The sequence below is a fragment of the Mustela lutreola genome, chromosome 2, assembly GCF_030435805.1.
Source record: "Mustela lutreola isolate mMusLut2 chromosome 2, mMusLut2.pri, whole genome shotgun sequence".
Classification (NCBI taxonomy): Eukaryota; Metazoa; Chordata; class Mammalia; order Carnivora; family Mustelidae; genus Mustela; species Mustela lutreola.
In genome coordinates, this window is record NC_081291.1 from 117,116,460 (window position 1) to 117,134,977 (window position 18,518).

Sequence of the window (18,518 nt, forward strand, 5' to 3'; positions counted from 1 at the left end):
AAACAATGTACTCTATCAAAAGATATTAAGATAAAAAACATTAAGGGGCTAGGATTGAGCATTTAAGTGAGGACCCTTGAAGTGGAAGAAGTAACCTGAAATTAGCGGAGTATTATACTACATTTTGTAAAATTTTATTTGTGTTATGCACAATTGAAGCTTTCACTCTTTTCTTGTTAAGAGATTATTTATTTATTTGTTTATTTGTTTGTTTGAGAGAGAAAGAGAATGTGGGAGCATGAGCATGATGTGGGGAGGGGCAGAGCCAGAGGGAGAAGCAGACTTCCCACTGAGCAGGGAGCCTGACACAGGGCTTGATCCCAGGACCCTTAGATCATAACCTGAGTTGAAGGCAGATGCTTAACCAACTGAGTGACCCAGGCACCCTGGTCTTCAGCCTTTGAAAATGGAATCCAGAGAGGAGGAAGTCATACTATTTACACTACAGTCCCAGGAAAATATCCCTGGATGTAGGCATGTCTGAGTGTACCTAGTATGTATGAGTGGGAGGAAGGAGAGAGAAAGGTAAGAGCTGGGAAAAGGACCCTTGAGATCTTCCTTCCTTTAAAGATTAGGAATATACTATAACTGCTGGAGTTTCTCTCTGAGATCTCCAACAACAGATACTGTATTTGTTTCAGACACAGCCTGAAAAGTAACATGCTAAGGAGTCAGGGAAATTAAATGGAAAGGAAGAAGTCGGTAAAAGCAAAGAAATAATAAATAGATCCTAATTTGGTTAAAAACCCAGACCAGATCTTATCCTCTAGGTTATATGCTATGATTTAATGAAGTAATTATTGCATTCTCAGCCAGTCCATAGACTATTACATACAGCTGGAAATATTTCCTTTTCAAATCATATAAATAAGAAAAGTTTCTCTTTCAGAGATATATTGGAAACAAAACAAAATATTTCTGGAAGAACCCATTTTTTCATTTCCCCTATATCATCCTTCATCTTACAACTACTGGGGCCATTTTAACTCTACACCACTGTAAGATTAGTATTCGCCTATCCACAATAGCGACTGTAAGTCACTCCGCAGACCAAGAGGTAGAATTATTTCATTAATTCATCCATCAGGTACTGAATAGCTATTTTGTGCCAGGTACCATTCTAGGTAGAAATAATCCATTTTACAAACGTATTCCTTCTTAATCTAAACAAATTCAGTCTTAAGTACTTTATTTTATCTCATAATTATGTCAATTTGAAGATCTGGACTGATTCCAGTACTTACTAGTATTCAATACATCTCTACATTTCAAATTCCTCATCAGGAAATGAGAAAAACATTACCTTACACAGCAATTATGAAGATTAAAGAAAATATGTAAAACTGATCCATAAACTATTGAGCTGCTTTAAAAGATAAATAACAAGGAAGGGAGTATGAAAAGTGGGGTAAAGAGAAAACCAAGTTACGAAAAGCTGTTACGGCTCTTCGCAAGAGAGGAGATATTATTATTTTAAGTGTGAAAAAACTGTAAACTAGCAGAGATCGGTTAATTTGTATAGTTACCATTTAAACCCACAAGGCCAAATCAAGAGCTATCTTTTCAACAAAAGGCTCTAAAAACCAACAGAAAAAGCACTCTGAATTTTGTCCTTTTTTGGGTGGTGTGTAAAACTGTGTTTCAGTGATAGCTCATCGAAGAGGCTATATATACAGGACATGAATCATACACTTTAACTTTTAAGATCTTTTAGTAGGATTGCTCTTCTGTAAGTTATGTTTGCCTCCACTATCCAGCCACACAAACACATAGATGATACACCCACAGCATCTATTTTAGAAAAGTTAGTTTTAGTAGATAAATGCACTGAAAATTGTTAATTAAATTTCTATAAATTAAACTTTCTTAAAAAACATATCCAAATTCATAGACTTCATAACAGTAAATTACAATATAAGCAAGAAGCAATCTGGGTTCAAAATAATTGAATCTGGCAGGCAGTGAATACTTACTTTCGCTCTAACAACAGGCAGTAATCAACGATGACAGGCACCATGTCCTGAAGAGAAACCATAAAGAAAGCATTAGCACCACACCTCTGTCCCATGGACCATTGGTCTGACATAATCAAAGTGGTCTGCTTAAGACACTGGTAAATTGTTGAGAGAATAGAACTTTATACCATGCTTTTGTTAAGTAATTTGGCGCTAGGAGTCAAAAGTCTTAAAAATGTGAAAAGACTTTTACCTAGTAATTCGAGCTGGAAATTTATCCTAAATACATTTAAGAAAAGAAGTGTTTAATGCATTAAGGTTTTCACTGCAAATCTCTAACAGAAGCAACAGAAGAAGAGGGAGGAGAGGAAGACATGGAAATTAAATATATAACATGGGAACGTCATTAAGTAAATTTGCTATTGAAGTCAAATAGGTAGATATTACAAATTTACAAAGAGTTTACAACAACATAACAAATTTTAGGTGAAAACTATGCATTTATCTCACTACCTTTTAAAGAAAATTTGCAAAGGAAAAGAAAAAAATGTGAAGAAAATACATCAAATTGAAAACAGAATACAGTTGGTCTTGTTGGTGGCTCAGGTGATTAAGGTTGTCCGCATTTTGTCACAATCCTCCAAACCAGCTATTTTAAGGTTGATTTAACTTCTCAGTTTCATAACATTTTGATTGCTTTAAATTCATCTTGTATAGACTTGTATCAGTGAATGGCAACCCATAATTTTGGCCTTTTTCAAGAGAAACAGAAGCTTATTATTACTGGAAGTTGTCAAGTAACCAAGCATTAGATTTCAGTAGTACTCTTTCATTTTCTGCTGGCTGCAGGGAAATGGTTTCCTTAAAAAAAAATAATAATAATAATAAAATCCTAGAAGGCCTAAGTTCTAGGCAGGGAAAAAATACCACCAGGGGAGAAGGCACTATGTGAAGAAGAGAATACCACATGCTAATACTTGTTTGACAAAACAAATAAAACCAAGGAACCCTTACTATTTGAGAGAGGTATTAGAAGGACCTATAATCCTGAAACAATTATGAGGTTATACATGACCAGTTTGCTTCCTTTAGTCATCAACAGTTCTTACAACAAGATTTAAAATCTTATTTAGAGTCTTCAAAAACAGAACTAAAATAATTGAAAAGTGTTAGGTTATGTGAAAAATTATGTGACAAGTGTTCGAGTTACAGCAAGTGTCAACCCTGTGTGAGAATACAGTGGGCCAGATAATCTGGAGGGAAAAAAAAAATCTCCCTAGATATTTAATTAAAATTCCTTACAAAACATGGCTGAGTTCCTAAGAAAGTAAGGGCAATACGAGTCTAAAAATGAAAAGGGATCTGAAAACCAAAGCAATAAATGTTCAGCTGTCACTGAGATTGTCTTATACATTTGTTAGTCACATTAAGAGCTTAGTTTTTAATGTCAGAAAAAAGCTGAGACCTTAGATGCTTGCAACTTAAAAGACCGAAACAAATATCTTCCTAAAACCAGGATTCTTGAAAAGCTACATCCTTAGTGAAAGGAAAAGGGGTGAGGGAGATCCGCCTAAAAACCTAGGAAGAGGACAAGAAAGACTTTCTGTCTTAGCCTGGACTCAGTGGGGGTAAATCTGTACTCTGTGAGAATCTATAATCAATATCCTGTTTGTAGGTAGATTTGAGATTTGAATTTACATGGTCTCCTTAGGACAGGAAAAGTCAAGGAAAAAATGAAACATAAAAGATGATTCTGAGAAAGGATACTCTTGGGACACTTGAAAGAGAAACAAATTCAAAATTTCTCTGGAGACAGTACTTAACACAGGCAAAATAAGTTCTACTGATAAAGACCTATTGAAAATGTGCTCTAAACAAAAAATTTTAAAGCACCAGACAAAATAATGCACCATGAGTAAACATCAGCAGAAACCACAAACAGCAGGGGTAGCCTCTTAAAAGTTCAAGTATTATGAGAAACTATTAAATATATTTAAAATTACCAAATGCAAAAATTAAAGAAGTGCTTGGCGTAGTACTAAGTACTAAGGATACACTTACTAGAGAGAAATCAAGACTGAAATCATGAGATTCATACATTTAGCACAGATCACTATAGTGATTTTATGATGGGAGTATCTGGAAAACCAAGACTGAAGGTATAAGGCTATTACAGCAGTTAAAGTGAAATGGGGACTAAACTAGGGTAGTGAAAGTAGACCTAAAACACAGCAGACAGAATTAAGAGCTATTTATAAAGGAAAACCCGAGCTTGGTGACAGATTGGTTGTGGGCTGGACGGGATAGGAAGGAGTCTATGATAACTCCCAAGTTTCTAGCTTAAGTGACAGCTGAATGAAGAGGTCACAAAATGAAATAAGGAATATAGGTAGAAGTGTTAGAAGAAAGAAACTAAGTGCAGTTTGGACTATGGCAGATTTTAGGAACATCTTTACTTAGATGCTGAATAATAAGAAACTGAGTAATCTAAAACATCAGGTTTAGAATTATAGATTTCTAGGAGTGCCTGGGCTGATTCCGTCAGGAGAGCATGCAACTCTTGATCTCGGGGCTGTGAGTTTGAGCCCCATGCTAAGTTAGAGATTACTTTAAAAAAAAAAATGTTTTTCAGTTAAAAAAAAAAAAAGAATTATAGATTTCTAAGTTATAAGAGGAAACAATGTATATGAATAAACTTGTCCTGGGATAACAAACAGAGTTAGAAACCAGTGGACAATGAACTAAGACTAAGAGCTACACTATGGTCAGAAGATAGAAACAAAATCCAACTCAAGACCAATCACAAAGGTATACAAATCAGAAGGGCACACAGTTACAGATAGCTGAAGGATACAAACCTTCAAAAAGGAAAGGTGATTGTCACTCTTATACAGCACTGAGGATGGATAAGATCCGGAAAGTGTTTATTGGACTTAGAAATTTGAATATCATTGGTACCTTTAATATCATTGGTACACTTAATAAGTAGGTGTTTTACGTTCCTGATTAAACAGTAAGTATAGTGATCGGTGACATCCAGCTTGCAGACAACTGAGTGGTAAAGGCAGTACTTGGTGGTATGTGAGGAGAAGGGAGGGAGAGAAAGAAGAGGAAGGAAAGTGTCAAGGGAGGAAGAGGGAGGAAAAGAAAAAGAAAACATCAATATATGTACAACTGGAATTCCTGAATAAGAAAACTCCAGCGGTGCAATTGAACAAACAGTTCAAGATACAACTCAAGAAAACTTTCCTGAAAGTAAAAAAAAAAAAAAAAAAAAAAAAAAAACCACCACAACAACAACAAAACAGCGAGAAAGACTTAAATTTAGATATTGAAAGAACACATCATATGTTACAGAAAAAAATGGCCTTAAAATGGTTACACTGAGACCCAGTGCAGTCAAGTTACTGGATTCCAACAAGTAGTAAAGAAATAGCCAGAAGAAATGATAGGTCAGTTATGAAAGGGGGGAAAACATGTGCCAAGCTTACTATTTCCCCCACAGTGGTATTCATTGCCAGAATGTCAGAGAGCAGTATCTTCAAGATCCATAAGAAAAGCCAAAATGTTTTTCAACATAAAAGCTAGAGTGCAACAATCTGAAGACTTAACAACTCAAAGAATATTGTTTTCCCGAACCTTTCTTCATAAACAGCTTCAGCAACTACAAAATGGCCAGGGAGACCACAGCAAAAGCAATGGTGATCAGCACGAACTACATTTAACAGCAAAAGTAAAACAAACTGATACCCTCTGACGATGAGTAAAAGGTTTATATTAAGACAAACTGAGAGGAGAAAGGAAAGAAGGTGGGAGGTAGAAAAGATTCACTGGCTTCATCTGTAAGGTGGTAGTCAAAAGATATCCTTTAAAGCTCACAATTAAAACTGGAATTAAAAGCCTGTTTTAAGAGTCCAAGAGCAAATACTCAGATAATGGTTAAAATGTGGTAATGAAGGAGGTGAAAGGAAGAAGAAAAGGTATGCTAATTTTTAATCACTGCATGGGGAACTATACTTTTAGCTATAATCCTAAAGGTAATCATTAGAATTAAATACACATTCCCAATTATCAGAAGTACATGCACACATAAGAAATAGAGAAAATATAAAAACAAAATACATTTGGCTTACCTCCCTTAAGAATCTTAAGAATTTTTAGTATCTTTGCTGAGAAAAGCAAAAATCTGATATCTCAAAAAAGCAACCCCCCAAGTCTATGTAGTAAACAAATACAAATACAAATACAAAGTGATCCAGAAAGAGTGAAAGTAAAAGAGTAGGCAAAAGTACACCATGCAAAGAAAAACCAAAGGTGTGATATTTCTATCAGATAAAGCAAAATTCAGGCTAAAAGGGCAATTACATGAATAAATAAATCATAATGAAGATAAACTTCCTATTTCTATAGGCTAAATTACTCTATAGTACATACTAAATTATACAATGCTAACAATACTAACATTCATAAAGCATAAGATGGAAGGAAAAATAGAGAAAAGAACACAATCCAAAAGGCACTTTACTTCTCACTGTCCATGAGAAATCAGGTGGAGAACAATGAGCAAGGATTTAAAAGACCTATAAAAAATCTGACTGATACTGAACTATTCTCTGTGAAAACACACAAAGCACTATATTTCAAATGCTCACTGAACACTAATGAAAACTGCATACCTTGGGCTACAAAGAAAATCCAAATAAACTCCCAAAGGTAGTACACACAACATTATCTGATCATGATACAATAAACCCAGAAAGCAATCACCTATCAGAAAATAAGGTACTTTTTCCACTTAAAAATAAACCTTCTCTAAAACTCTTCAAAGAAAGAATACCAAAGTTGAAGATTACATACGAAGACAATAATGAAAGTGATACATATTGAATTGATAGCTTTAAATAAGTCTATAAATTTATATTTTTAGAACACTCCATCCAAAAGCATCAAAAGATACAGTTTTCTCAAGTACACAGAACATTCACTAAGATAGATTATGTATTTTAGGCCATAAAACAAATTTCAAATTTAAAAAGATTCAAGTCATATGAAGTATGTTTTCTGACCACAATGGAATTAAATTAGAAATTAACCAAGTAAGAATGACAAGATGACATCACTACAGATTCTCCAGGCATAAAAAGGGTAATTAAAATGTCACGAGCAATTTTTTCCCAATATAGAAGAAATATATAACTCCTAAAAATTTGCACTGGTAGTTTAAAAACCTTCCTACAAAGAAAACCCAAGGCCTTGATACTTTCAATGGCAAAGTCTCTTAAATATTTAAGGAAGAAACAATGCCAATTTTGTACAGACTCTTCCATAAAGTTGAAAAGCAGGGAATAATTCACAAATAATTCTATGAAGCTAGGACTACACCAATCCCAGAACTACATTATATTACAAGAAAGACATTATAAGACATTAAAAACATTACAAGAAAACAGATCATCATTCCTCATGAACACAGATGTCCTTATAAAACAGATGATATATTTTAACCACATGACTTTGTCCCAGGTATACCAGGTTGATTTAACATTCAAAAATTAATCAATACAATTCACCATATTAACAAATGCAAAAAGAAAAACTGTGATCACCTATATAGACACAGAAAAAGTTTGACAAAAGTCAACAGTATTCATTCCCCAAAATAAGACAATCTTAAGAAATTAAAAACAGAAATTCCTCAACCTGATAATAGGCATCTTTGAAAAACTATAGTTAGCATCAAATTTATAAATCAAAGATTGATGCTTTCGCACTGACAACGGAACAAAACAAGGATGTCAACTCTCAAAATTTCTATTCAGCATCATACTGGAGGCCATACTAGAAACAGTGGACTAAGACCAGAAAAAAACAAGTCATTCAGATTGGAAAAGAAGAAATAGTTCTGTCTTTATTTGAAGACAACATGATTATCTATGTAGAAAATCCGATAGAATATTAGAGCTAATAAAGAAGAAGGAGTTTAGCAAGATTGCAGGATGTTAAGTTCGATATACTAAAATCACCTGCTTTTCCATATATTAGAAACAAACATGCTGAAACTGAAATTAAAAAAAAAAAACACAATTTACAATAGTGTAACAAAATAAATACTATGCAACTACCAAAGGGAAAAAAGACATTCTCTATGAACTAATATAAAAATATCTCCAAGGTATATTAAGTGGGAAGACAGTACAAAATCGCATATGTAGTATTCTATTATTTGTGCTAAAGGCAGAAAAAATATGAATGGGTGGGTGGCTAAAGCTGTGTATATTTGCGTGTATTTACGTAAAGGAAATCTGGAAATATACATAAAAACTTAGTTACAATGGTAAGAGGCAGGTGGGAACTGGGCAGATGGCATTAGGGTGGAAAAAGACTTTTCATTGTATACATTTTCATACTTTTTGATTTTTAAACCATGTAGCTGTATAATTAATACAAAAATTAAATTGAATGCTTACAAAAGAATAGACTCAGGTAATACAACAATGTATAGTCAATCTTAAGACTACAGAAATAAGTAGCTCGCTCAAAGACACAAGGATATACCCAAATATGTCTAAGCTATATTTATATAGCTACAGACTACAGACCAGGGATGTTGCTAGGTTTGACTGATAAAGAGTTAACAGAAATATCTTATAGTCTGGTACAAAGATTTTTTTTAAGTAGTTAACAATGAAGTATGATTAAAGTGGAGAGAGGGGAAATGTGAAATGCCAGGGAAACTTACAACAAGGAGGCCTCACCTAAGTCAGCTTTCCTTGAAATGGGACATTTAAATGAATACCTGAGAGACAGCAGTGACCAACCAAACTCTAGGGAAGAATGTGCCATCCAGTGAGAGGGAATAGTATCTTGAAGGGAGTCCAGATATAAGAGCCAGCACAGAACCTTGAAGACTGAGAGAGACATTGTGACCAGAGCACCGCAAATGAAGACTGGCACTGGTTGAGGAAGTGAGAATGTGCAAGGTTCTGGACTTTATTCTAATTTAACGGAAAGCCACTGAAGGGGCCTTAAGCAGAGAACTAAGATTAAAAATTAAGAATTGTGACACTGTTACAAATGGTTTGGTTTTAGAATACATGTGCGGACTTAAATGACTTCTTTGCAAATCTCTACTATATGCCACTTCCCAACTTCTATTCTCTGCAGCACTTCTTAGTTTTCTTGGCCTAAACTCTCTCCAGTTTGAAATTTCTGCTCATTCCCTTTTCTTTCGTTATCCAAGGAACCTTGAAATGCCTTAAGAAGCCTTGAAAAGAGGTTACATTGGAGACTTCCGCTTTCAGAGAACTAGAGCAGACATTTGTTCCTATCTCTCCTACTAATGTAATTAAAAACCCTGGACAATATATACAACACAAACAGAAGACTCTGAAAGATAGAAGAAGGCAGACCTGCTGGGATCTCAAGACCTAAGGAAAGACACAGTGGTGAGCTAGCTCCCTGGTTCCTTTTTACCATATAACCCAGACTTGGAACTGAAGAAGCTTGATAACTTGGAAATGCCTATGCATATAGACAGAAAAAGGCTCCAAGAAAGCTACTCTCTCTAGCATCCCCCCCCACAAAAAAAAGAAAGAAAGAAAGAAACAACAACAACAACAGAAAAGAAGGAATCTAGGAAAAGGAAAAACAAAAAACAAAAAACAAAAAACCTTGTAAGAATATCTGTTCCTCTACTCTGGCCAAACACCACAGAAAAAACTGTGACCCCACACTCATTGTGACAGTTAATTTTATGTATCGAGTTAGCTGGACGACAATGTATCTAAATATTTGGTCAACATTATTCTGGTGTGTCTGTAAAGCAGATTGCCCTCCCTAATGCACATGTGCTCTTCTTGGGTCTCAAGCCTGCCAGCTTTCAGGATGGAACTACATCATTGGCCCTCCTGGTCCTCAGGCTTACAAGACTTGGACTGGAACTACACATTAGGTCTCCTGGGTCTCCAACTTGCCAACTCAAGATCTTGGGACTACTCAGCTTCCAGAATCAAGTGAGCTAGTAGTTCCTTATCACCTCGCTCTTTCTCTCTCTCTCTCTCTCTTTCTTCACACACACCCACACAACCATACTTTTTATGGTTGAAGCAAAAATCATAATACTGTGTGATGTGGTTCTATATGTATACAGATACAAATATAGATATAGATATATCTCCTATGGGTTCTGTTTCTATGGAAAACCTTGACTAACACATCCACTTATACCAGCAAAAGCTGTGTGGAAAAACCTAGATTTCCATCCTCCACAGCGTGTAACAAGGTACCCCAATTCTCCCTCCACTGAGCAGGATGGTATTGGAGAAGTCTAAGAAAGTGAAGACTTTCAATCCCAACAAGGCAGTGAACAAACCCCTTCTCCTCCCACATGGAGAGTGCTAGTGGCATTCCTGTAATAAAGCCAATGGGGCAGTGTCAGAGGAGACTTAGAGAGAATGAGAACTTTTGCCAATGCCCAATCCAGTGGTAGTGATGCTACTGTCACCATGAGTTAATGGAGGCCACATAGGGAAGAGCAATGAGGCATTCCTATCCCTAATTAGCCAGTGAAGTTTCAGAGAAGACTTAGTAAGGAGAACTCCCATTTCTGTCCAGCAGTAAGGATGAGCACCCTCTAACAGGTATCAATGAAGGGGAACCTGTACTTTTACTCCCACCTATCAGTAAGGTAGGACCCCTTCCCTTGTCAGAGCAGTATCAGAAGGAAGCAGCTAAAACAGAAGTTTAAGCAAGATCTGGAGTCTCACAACCTAACACTCACAATGTCTAGGTTTCCAAAGGAAATCACAAATCATACCAAGAACCAATAAGATCTCAAACTGAATTAAAAAGTGATAATCAACAGATGCCAACACTAATATGACAGAGATGTCAGATGGTCTGACAAAGATTTTTAAAGCAGCCATGATAAAACTGCTTCAATAATTATAATTACATATTAAAACAAATAAAAATACAGAAAGTTTCATCCAGGAAATAGAAGATATAAAGAAAAGCCAAATGGAAATTTTACAACTAAAAAATACAATAGCTGCATTTTTTTAAAAACTCAAGGATTCAACAACATAATAGATGATTCAGAGGAAAAAATGAACTGGAAGAAATAACAAACAGAAATTTCCAATCTAAAGGAGAAAACAGGCTGAAAAAATAAATAAACAAATAAATAAATTGACACCCAGGTACCTATGGGACTAGAACAAAAGAACTAACGTATCATCAGAGTCTCAGAAAAGGAAGTTACAGAGTAGAACTGATGAAGTATTTGAAGGCATAATGGCCAAAAACATCCCAAATTTGGCAGAAGACACAAATACACAGATTTATCCATATATGACCAATCTAAAGGAATCCACACCAGATTTTTAAGCTTCTGAAAACTAAAGACAAAGCAATAAAAACAGCCCAGAAATCTTCAAAGTGGCTTGAAAGAGATGACAACTTAGCTCTAAGAGAAACAATCTGAATGACTATATTTCTCATCAGCAACCAGGGAGGTTAGAGCAAGTGGCACAGCATTTCTCAAGTGCTGAAAGTAAGTAATTGTCAACTTAAAATCCTAAGTTCAGTGAAAGAACCTTGAAGTATGATGGGGCAATCAAGACATTCTAAGATGAAGAGACTTTACTGTCAGCAAAACTACCCCGAAAGAATGGTTAATGCAAGTTTTCTAAACAGAAAGGAAACAATAAAAGAATGGACCCCATGGAACAACAGCAAAGAAGAAAGAACATGATAAGCAAAAACAAGGGTAAATGTAATAGACATTCCTTGTCTTGAACTTTCTTATGTGTTATGATTGAAGCAAAAATTAGAATCCTGTGGAATGTGGTTTTAAATAAAGAGTAAGAAGGGAATAAAACTCAGAAACAAAAAGCAGCAAACTATTGACAGATGCAACAACCTAGATGAATCACCAGAAAATCATGTTGAGTTTAAAATTAAAAAAAAAAGCCAATCCCCAAAGCCTACATACTATATAATTCCATTTACATAACTTCTTGAAATAACAAAATTATAGGAAGAGAAATAATTAATGGTTGCCAGGGCCTAAGAAGGGGATGAGGGTGGGAGAAAAGAAGGTGTGGCTGTAAAAGGGCAAAATGCGAGATCCTTATGGTGATGGAAATGTTCTGTATCTTTATTGTACTAGTTAATAAGCTGGTTATCCAGTTGTACTATGGTTTTACAAGATGTGCCCATTGGGGAAAACCACATTAAAGGTACTTGGAATCTCTCTGTATTATTTCTTACAACTAAATGTAAATCTACAATTATCCTAAGACAAAATTAATTTTAAAAAAAGAAAAAGGATACACATAGTTCTCAACTCACTTAAATAGAGCTAACTCATTCAAATTAATGCTTTCACTGGCCTCCTAAAGAAACCAAGTCCTTATCAATTTTGAACATTTAGAACTATAAACAAAATGAAATATTAAAGCCAAATTCATTTCTATATATTAAGCCTTCCTTTCCAGTATCTAATTATGAAGAGACAAACTAGACTGTCCAGTGGATTACCCCTGGTGGCAATCTCTTAAATGCCTGAAAATAAGCTAGGTAAGATCAGTAGCCCTCCATCTCCCAAGAACAAGGACTAAGTGAAGACCCAACTTTGCAGAGGATCTGTAGTCAGAGGTAGGCAGCTGACATTCCAGGACTACTATACACCACCTTGAGCAGCTGGTGCCCAAGCTCAGATGATAACCCCACTTAGCTCACTAGGAAGGTTGCTCCCACAAAAGCCCTAAAAGAAAGGAGAATGGAAAAGAACAGGTCCTTCTCTTGAAGTAAAACCTCAGCCCATCTGGTCAGATCTGGTCTATACATGCCTCTCCATGGGATACTGAGAGATCAAGGGCCCACATACAAACTTCTGACCCTTCTCCATTAAGTTCAGCCTGTGCTGGTGCTGCTTGTGGCTATCTACCTGATGCCTTTCAACACAAACACAATGCGCAATCCCTGCTTTAAGAAGATTCCTCTCGGTCTCAAAACCTTGCAGGATGCCTCTGAAAAATGGCTGGATTTTTGGTTTCCAACATTAAAAAAAAAAGAGAAAGCAAGTATTTCTCTAATCTCTTCTTCAATGCACAGTGCTATAAACTGGCTGCAGGGAACTGGCTGTTAGATATATGCATATATTTAAGATTTAATAAGCAATAGATATATGAATAAAACACTGACCTGACAGGCAGAAAACCTAAATTTAAGCCTGGCAAGTGAATAGATCATTTTATTGCATTTTTTTGGTTTTGTTTGTTTTTTAATTTGACAGAGAGAGGCAGACAGAGAAAGAGCACAAGCAGGGAGAGCAGCAGGAGAGGGAGAAGCAGGCTCCCCACTGAACTAACTCCCCAAGTTTAGCAAGGAACCCAACACAGGGTTCACTATCCCAGGACTCTGGGATCATGACCTGAGCCAAAGGTAGCCACTTAACCGACTGAACCACCCAGGTGCCTGGATCATTTTATCGCACTGTGACTATCTTACTATCCACCAACTGAAGATATAATCTCTGTTGAAGATATAATGATGTGACAAGAAATGAAATAGCAAATACAGATTCCTTTGCTTTTTGGAGCAATGACATTCATTCTCATAATTTGTATTCTAGAAGTCACCCAGGCAATGAAAACTGAATTCCTTGAAGAGGATTCAAAATTTTAACAAAGCTTAGAAAATGTGTGTGTGTGTGTGTGTGTGTATGCGTGTACATGTGTGTGTATACAGAATAGACAGGCATTCCTAAACACACACACAGAGAGACAGGCCAATAGATCTATCTCCACGGGCTATCAGAGGTAGGCAGCTGTATTCTAGTATTAGTATACAAACACCATGAGCAGCTATGTAGATGTAAGTGTCTCTCTGTATGTGTATGGATACTTTTCCTTCTTTTTTTCCAAGTATGATAACAAAACAATCTTCTAGGAAAGACCTAACTCCCCAGGACCAACATGTTAATCAAGCCTCTGGAATAAGGTGGTATGGTAGACACCAACACTGTTTCCTCTTTCTCAAATCCCCTCAAGGAAGCATGAGTTAGACAAAGAAGCCTCCTATTGCTTCACTCTGCGTTCAACTTTTAGTCTCTGTTCACTCTTTGGCATGAATTCCTAATACAAAAACATATGCCAACAGCTGCTACAACCATGGCCTTGAATGACCAGCTTCTCATGGAGGGGAAAATGAAGCAGGAAGGAGAGCCTAAGAACAATTAATGTAAGGCTTTACTTTTAAGATCTTTTAAAGTGATATTACTTTTCTAATCCTAATTAGCTTGCTTCATATAATTAAAGTGCCTCACATTTCTTTATACCTCTACCTTGTTTCATAAACAAACATGAGTGTAGCAAGATAAAAATATTCCAAAAAACATGAAACTGCTTCCACAGTTAACTGACCAAATTCTGAGTTTAGAACACTGTTAGGAGAGACTTCTAATACCAGAGAAGCCAAAGGGACAGTTTCAAGAAGTCATTAACTGTGCTAAATGTTATGGAGGACCAGTAAGATGAAGAATAAATCCACAATCATTCAAATATGATTACTACAACTATATTAAAACGAATTCATTTCATATTTTTACTTTTTTATATATTTCAATATCTTCCTAAAACTTATATATTACTTAGTCCTCTCTTTTTCAAAGTGAGCTACTTAACAACATACTGGTCTCAGATAATCAAAGAATATAAAGTGTGCATGAAACCTAGCAGAGTACAGGGTGAAGGCTCCTTGAGCCACCCAGCCTACATGCTTATCATGATTCTATTTACTGGTTGTATGATGTCAGGGAAGTTATTCAACCCTCTGTGTGTCTGTTTATACCTGTAAACATCTGTAAAATTGACATATAATTACTTAAACATGTTATGAAGATTAAATGAGATACTTGCCAGACACACAGTGCACAATAATATTAGCCATGATTATGGACATCTGTGTTGTGTATGCTAAGTTCTATTCTCAGTTCAAACCCCCAGAGTTGGATTTAAAACATATACCCCAGGGGTGCCTAGCTGGCTCAGTCAGTAGAGCATGTGACTCTCGATCTTCGGTTTGTGAGTTTAAGCCCCGCGTCGGGAGTGGGAGCCTAAGTAAAAAACGCACACATACACACAAGACAACTGTACACATCATAAATACATGTTTCAAAAAAAACAATCTGTCAACATATATTTCTTAAATCAAGGGCACTAAACCAGATGCTAGAGAAAAATCAGTCCCTAGACTTACAAGTTTAGCTGGGAAAGACTGATACTGAGTAAGTAATTTAAGTGCATGGTATTTTACAAATAAATGCTCCTGACTTAATCTGGGAGTCAGAGGAAGTGACATTTAAGCTCAGACTTGAAAATAAACAGGACCTGGTTAAGCTAAAAGAAGTAGGAAAGAATTTTTATGCAGGGAGAACACCACGGGAAAAGGTGCTGAGTTAAAAGAGAACAGGGATATCAAGAGACTGAAATCTCTAATATGGTAGGGACACAGAGAATGGGGGGGGGGGGATATATATAATGAAGACCCTTAAAGACTGCTATGGAATTAAGTCTTTACTCCAGGACAATGGTCTTTAAAATATCTTAAACCCCAGAGAGTCTCAAGCCTATCACTGATACACGTTTTTTTTCTCTAGAACGAAGTGCAGGAAGGATACGTACAGAAGTGGCTATGGTACTATACCAAAAGGAGATGATATCGACATGCATCAGGATAGTGGCAGAATGGATGGCAGGATGTAAACAGAGTAGACAAACAGTCAAGAGGCTGAATTGATAGGACTGTCAATCTGTAAGACAAGAATCACTCAACTTGTTTTAGGTGTATGGTGGATCCATTCCCTTAAACAGGGACCATCAGCAAAGGCTTCCTGAAGGGATGTTCCTGAGCTTGAGGTACTTCTAAAACAGCCAAGTAGAGAAGTAAATGGGCAATTTACTACATGGATCTCAGAACTTAGAAAACAACCTATGTGAGAGATACTGGTAAGATAGTCCTTTGTCTTTGTAATGATTCCTAAACTTTAACCTGCTTAAGAGTCACCGCAGGGGCTGATTGCAAATTGTGATCACCAATCCCAGAAAGCCTGATTCAGCTGACCTGGTAAATAATTAAAGAAAAAGCATTGTTAACCAATCCTCTCAAGTGATTTTAAAAATAAATGGTCTAGACAACATCTTGAGAACACTGATACAGAAATAAAAAAACAAGCGTATTGTGAAGAATTCTAACATTTATTGGGTAAAGAGAAGAAGAGGAAGGAGAATGAACAAAGCAAACCAGTAAGCAGCAAGAAAGACACAAGAAACCTGGAATGTAGGACACCAGAGAAGTCAAAGGGACAGAATGATCGAAAAAATCATTAACTGTGTTTGACTACACTGAGGACCACTAAGAGGAAGGATAAAAGAGTCCAATGAATTTACAGACATGGAATGAGAGAGCAGTGAGTAATGAAGACAATCCCTATGAGACGTCTGGGTCTGTAAAGGACATGCGAGTAAGAGGCAGCAGGCTATTGGGGATGGCATGGGACTAAGAAGGGATTTGTTTGTTGTTTGACTTTGTTTGGGGATGCAAAACACTTAACCAGAAAAAAAAGTGAGGCTCAAGATGTATGAGACAGAGAACACTTTAATTCCTTTTAATCCTACTAGTTATTACACAAATATAGGTTCAAATCTTTTCTCAGATAAATAGAAGCCACAGCCTATCAAAAATGCTATGAGATCCCAAAGTTATTTTCTACAGTTAAGAAAGGACAAAATGTTGATTGGTCTTTGGAAAAAAGCAAAAATACTAAGTGGTATTATATTCCTGGTATTATAAGACTCTAAGGAAAAGGTGAGACTCCTCATCAAAGGTAAAGATGAAAATGGAGGCAGCAGGCATGAGTGCCACCTGCTGGTAAAATATAAATTCTCAGTATCCTGACTGAACTAGAAACCAGTCTTACTATAAAATTTCAACTAACTGGATAAGAGGTTATCTTTCCAATGATCATTTCTTCACATTGATACAGAATATCAGATCTTCCCACCCCACAAAGAAAGTCTTTGGTCAACTGGTCTTCCTCTATTTCAAAATATTCAACAGTAGGAGGCACTTAAGTCCAAGACCTTTTACATTTTCCCTGGGTAATTTTAAACTGAAATATACCTCCTCCTAATTTCTATCCACTGATACCAGACTTCCTGCTGCTGTAATACAGTAAATCCCCATACTGAAGCCCTTCATCATCTGAAGGCAGGCTTGCCTCCACTTACCTAGCCATCAGATTAAATGGCTGTTCAAATGCTGTTCTTTAAATCTACCATCCTGGTCGTGGGATGTAGCTTAATCTGTCAATAGGCCATAAAGTATCTCAGAATTTTTATTTCCAACAGTGGTACTATTACTTACCTTCATCTGGGCCTCCCTACACTATGAGCTCATACTAAGTTTGTGGTCAACTGAAGTCCTGTCCAGTGAGATCTTCCCAATCCAGTACTCATGTAATTTAAATTTGGATCTAATGCAGCCTTGACATTCATCCTTGTTAAATTTCACCTCGTAACAATTTTGACAGGAATCTGTCAAGATCATTCTGAACCTTGATTCTTATTGCCACCTAAATTTCACAGGCCACTCATTAAATCTTCATCCAGATCAATTATAAAAAATGGGATAAGAAAGAGCCCTGAAATGCAATTAATACTAAGCCACCAAAAGAATACTCTTTTGGGTAGGGATGTTTATCTAGCTGCAAATCTATTTACTATTTACCAATCTATTTACTACTCAGTAATCTATTTCAGCCATTAGGATAATGGAAAATTTAGACAAATGCCTGAATGAAATCAAGGTATCATGTAATAGGCATTCCATGAATATACTGTCCTCATATTCCTTTCAAAAAGGTAATTTATAAGCTTAATGTGGTCATTTTCAAGTGAACTCATGTAAAATGTTCATAAACCACACTGGAGTTATCAGCGCATACTTTCTTAAGTCCTCTTCCTTTTAAAAAAGATCCACTTTAAGAATCAACCTATTTAATGATTTCACGATCAACTATTTAAGACTAAACACTTAAAATGGTGGACGTGTGGCCAACCATACATATATTTCACTCATCCTAATGGGCTGAAGATCACCTTTTCCAGAATAAAATTGTCCTCCTGGGTGAAATAAACTGTGTCTATTCTGCTTAGGCATCCTTGTTAACTGAACATACTTTATTTAAAAACTAATCCAGGGCGCCTGGGTGGCTCAGTGGGTTAAGCCGCTGCCTTCAGCTCAGGTCATGATCTCAGGGTCCTGAGATCGAGTCCCGCATCGGGCTCTCTGCTCAGCAGGGAGCCTGCTTCCTCCTCTCTCTCTCTCTGCCTGCCTCTCTGCCTACTTGTGATCTCTCTCTGTCAAATAAATAAATAAAATCTTAAAAAAAAAAAAAAACGAATCCAAAGTTACTTAAAAACTATGAATAGCAACATAGATTGTTCAAACAGTATCTGGGTTATAATTCCACTGGGTTTTGAGATTTAAACAATCATT

The 18,518-nt window shown here is 36.2% G+C and overlaps 1 protein-coding gene across 2 annotated transcripts in view; it reads right to left on the bottom strand.

Annotated features, from left to right (window-relative positions):
• Positions 1-18,518, bottom strand: part of VPS8 (VPS8 subunit of CORVET complex) — a 247,367-nt gene that overhangs the window by 163,877 nt on the left and 64,972 nt on the right. For both annotated transcript variants that reach the window (XM_059163253.1, XM_059163252.1), the window contains exon 21: positions 1,974-2,020. In XM_059163253.1, coding sequence (XP_059019236.1) covers positions 1,974-2,020 — 47 coding nt within the window. The remainder of the gene's footprint in view (positions 1-1,973; positions 2,021-18,518) is intronic.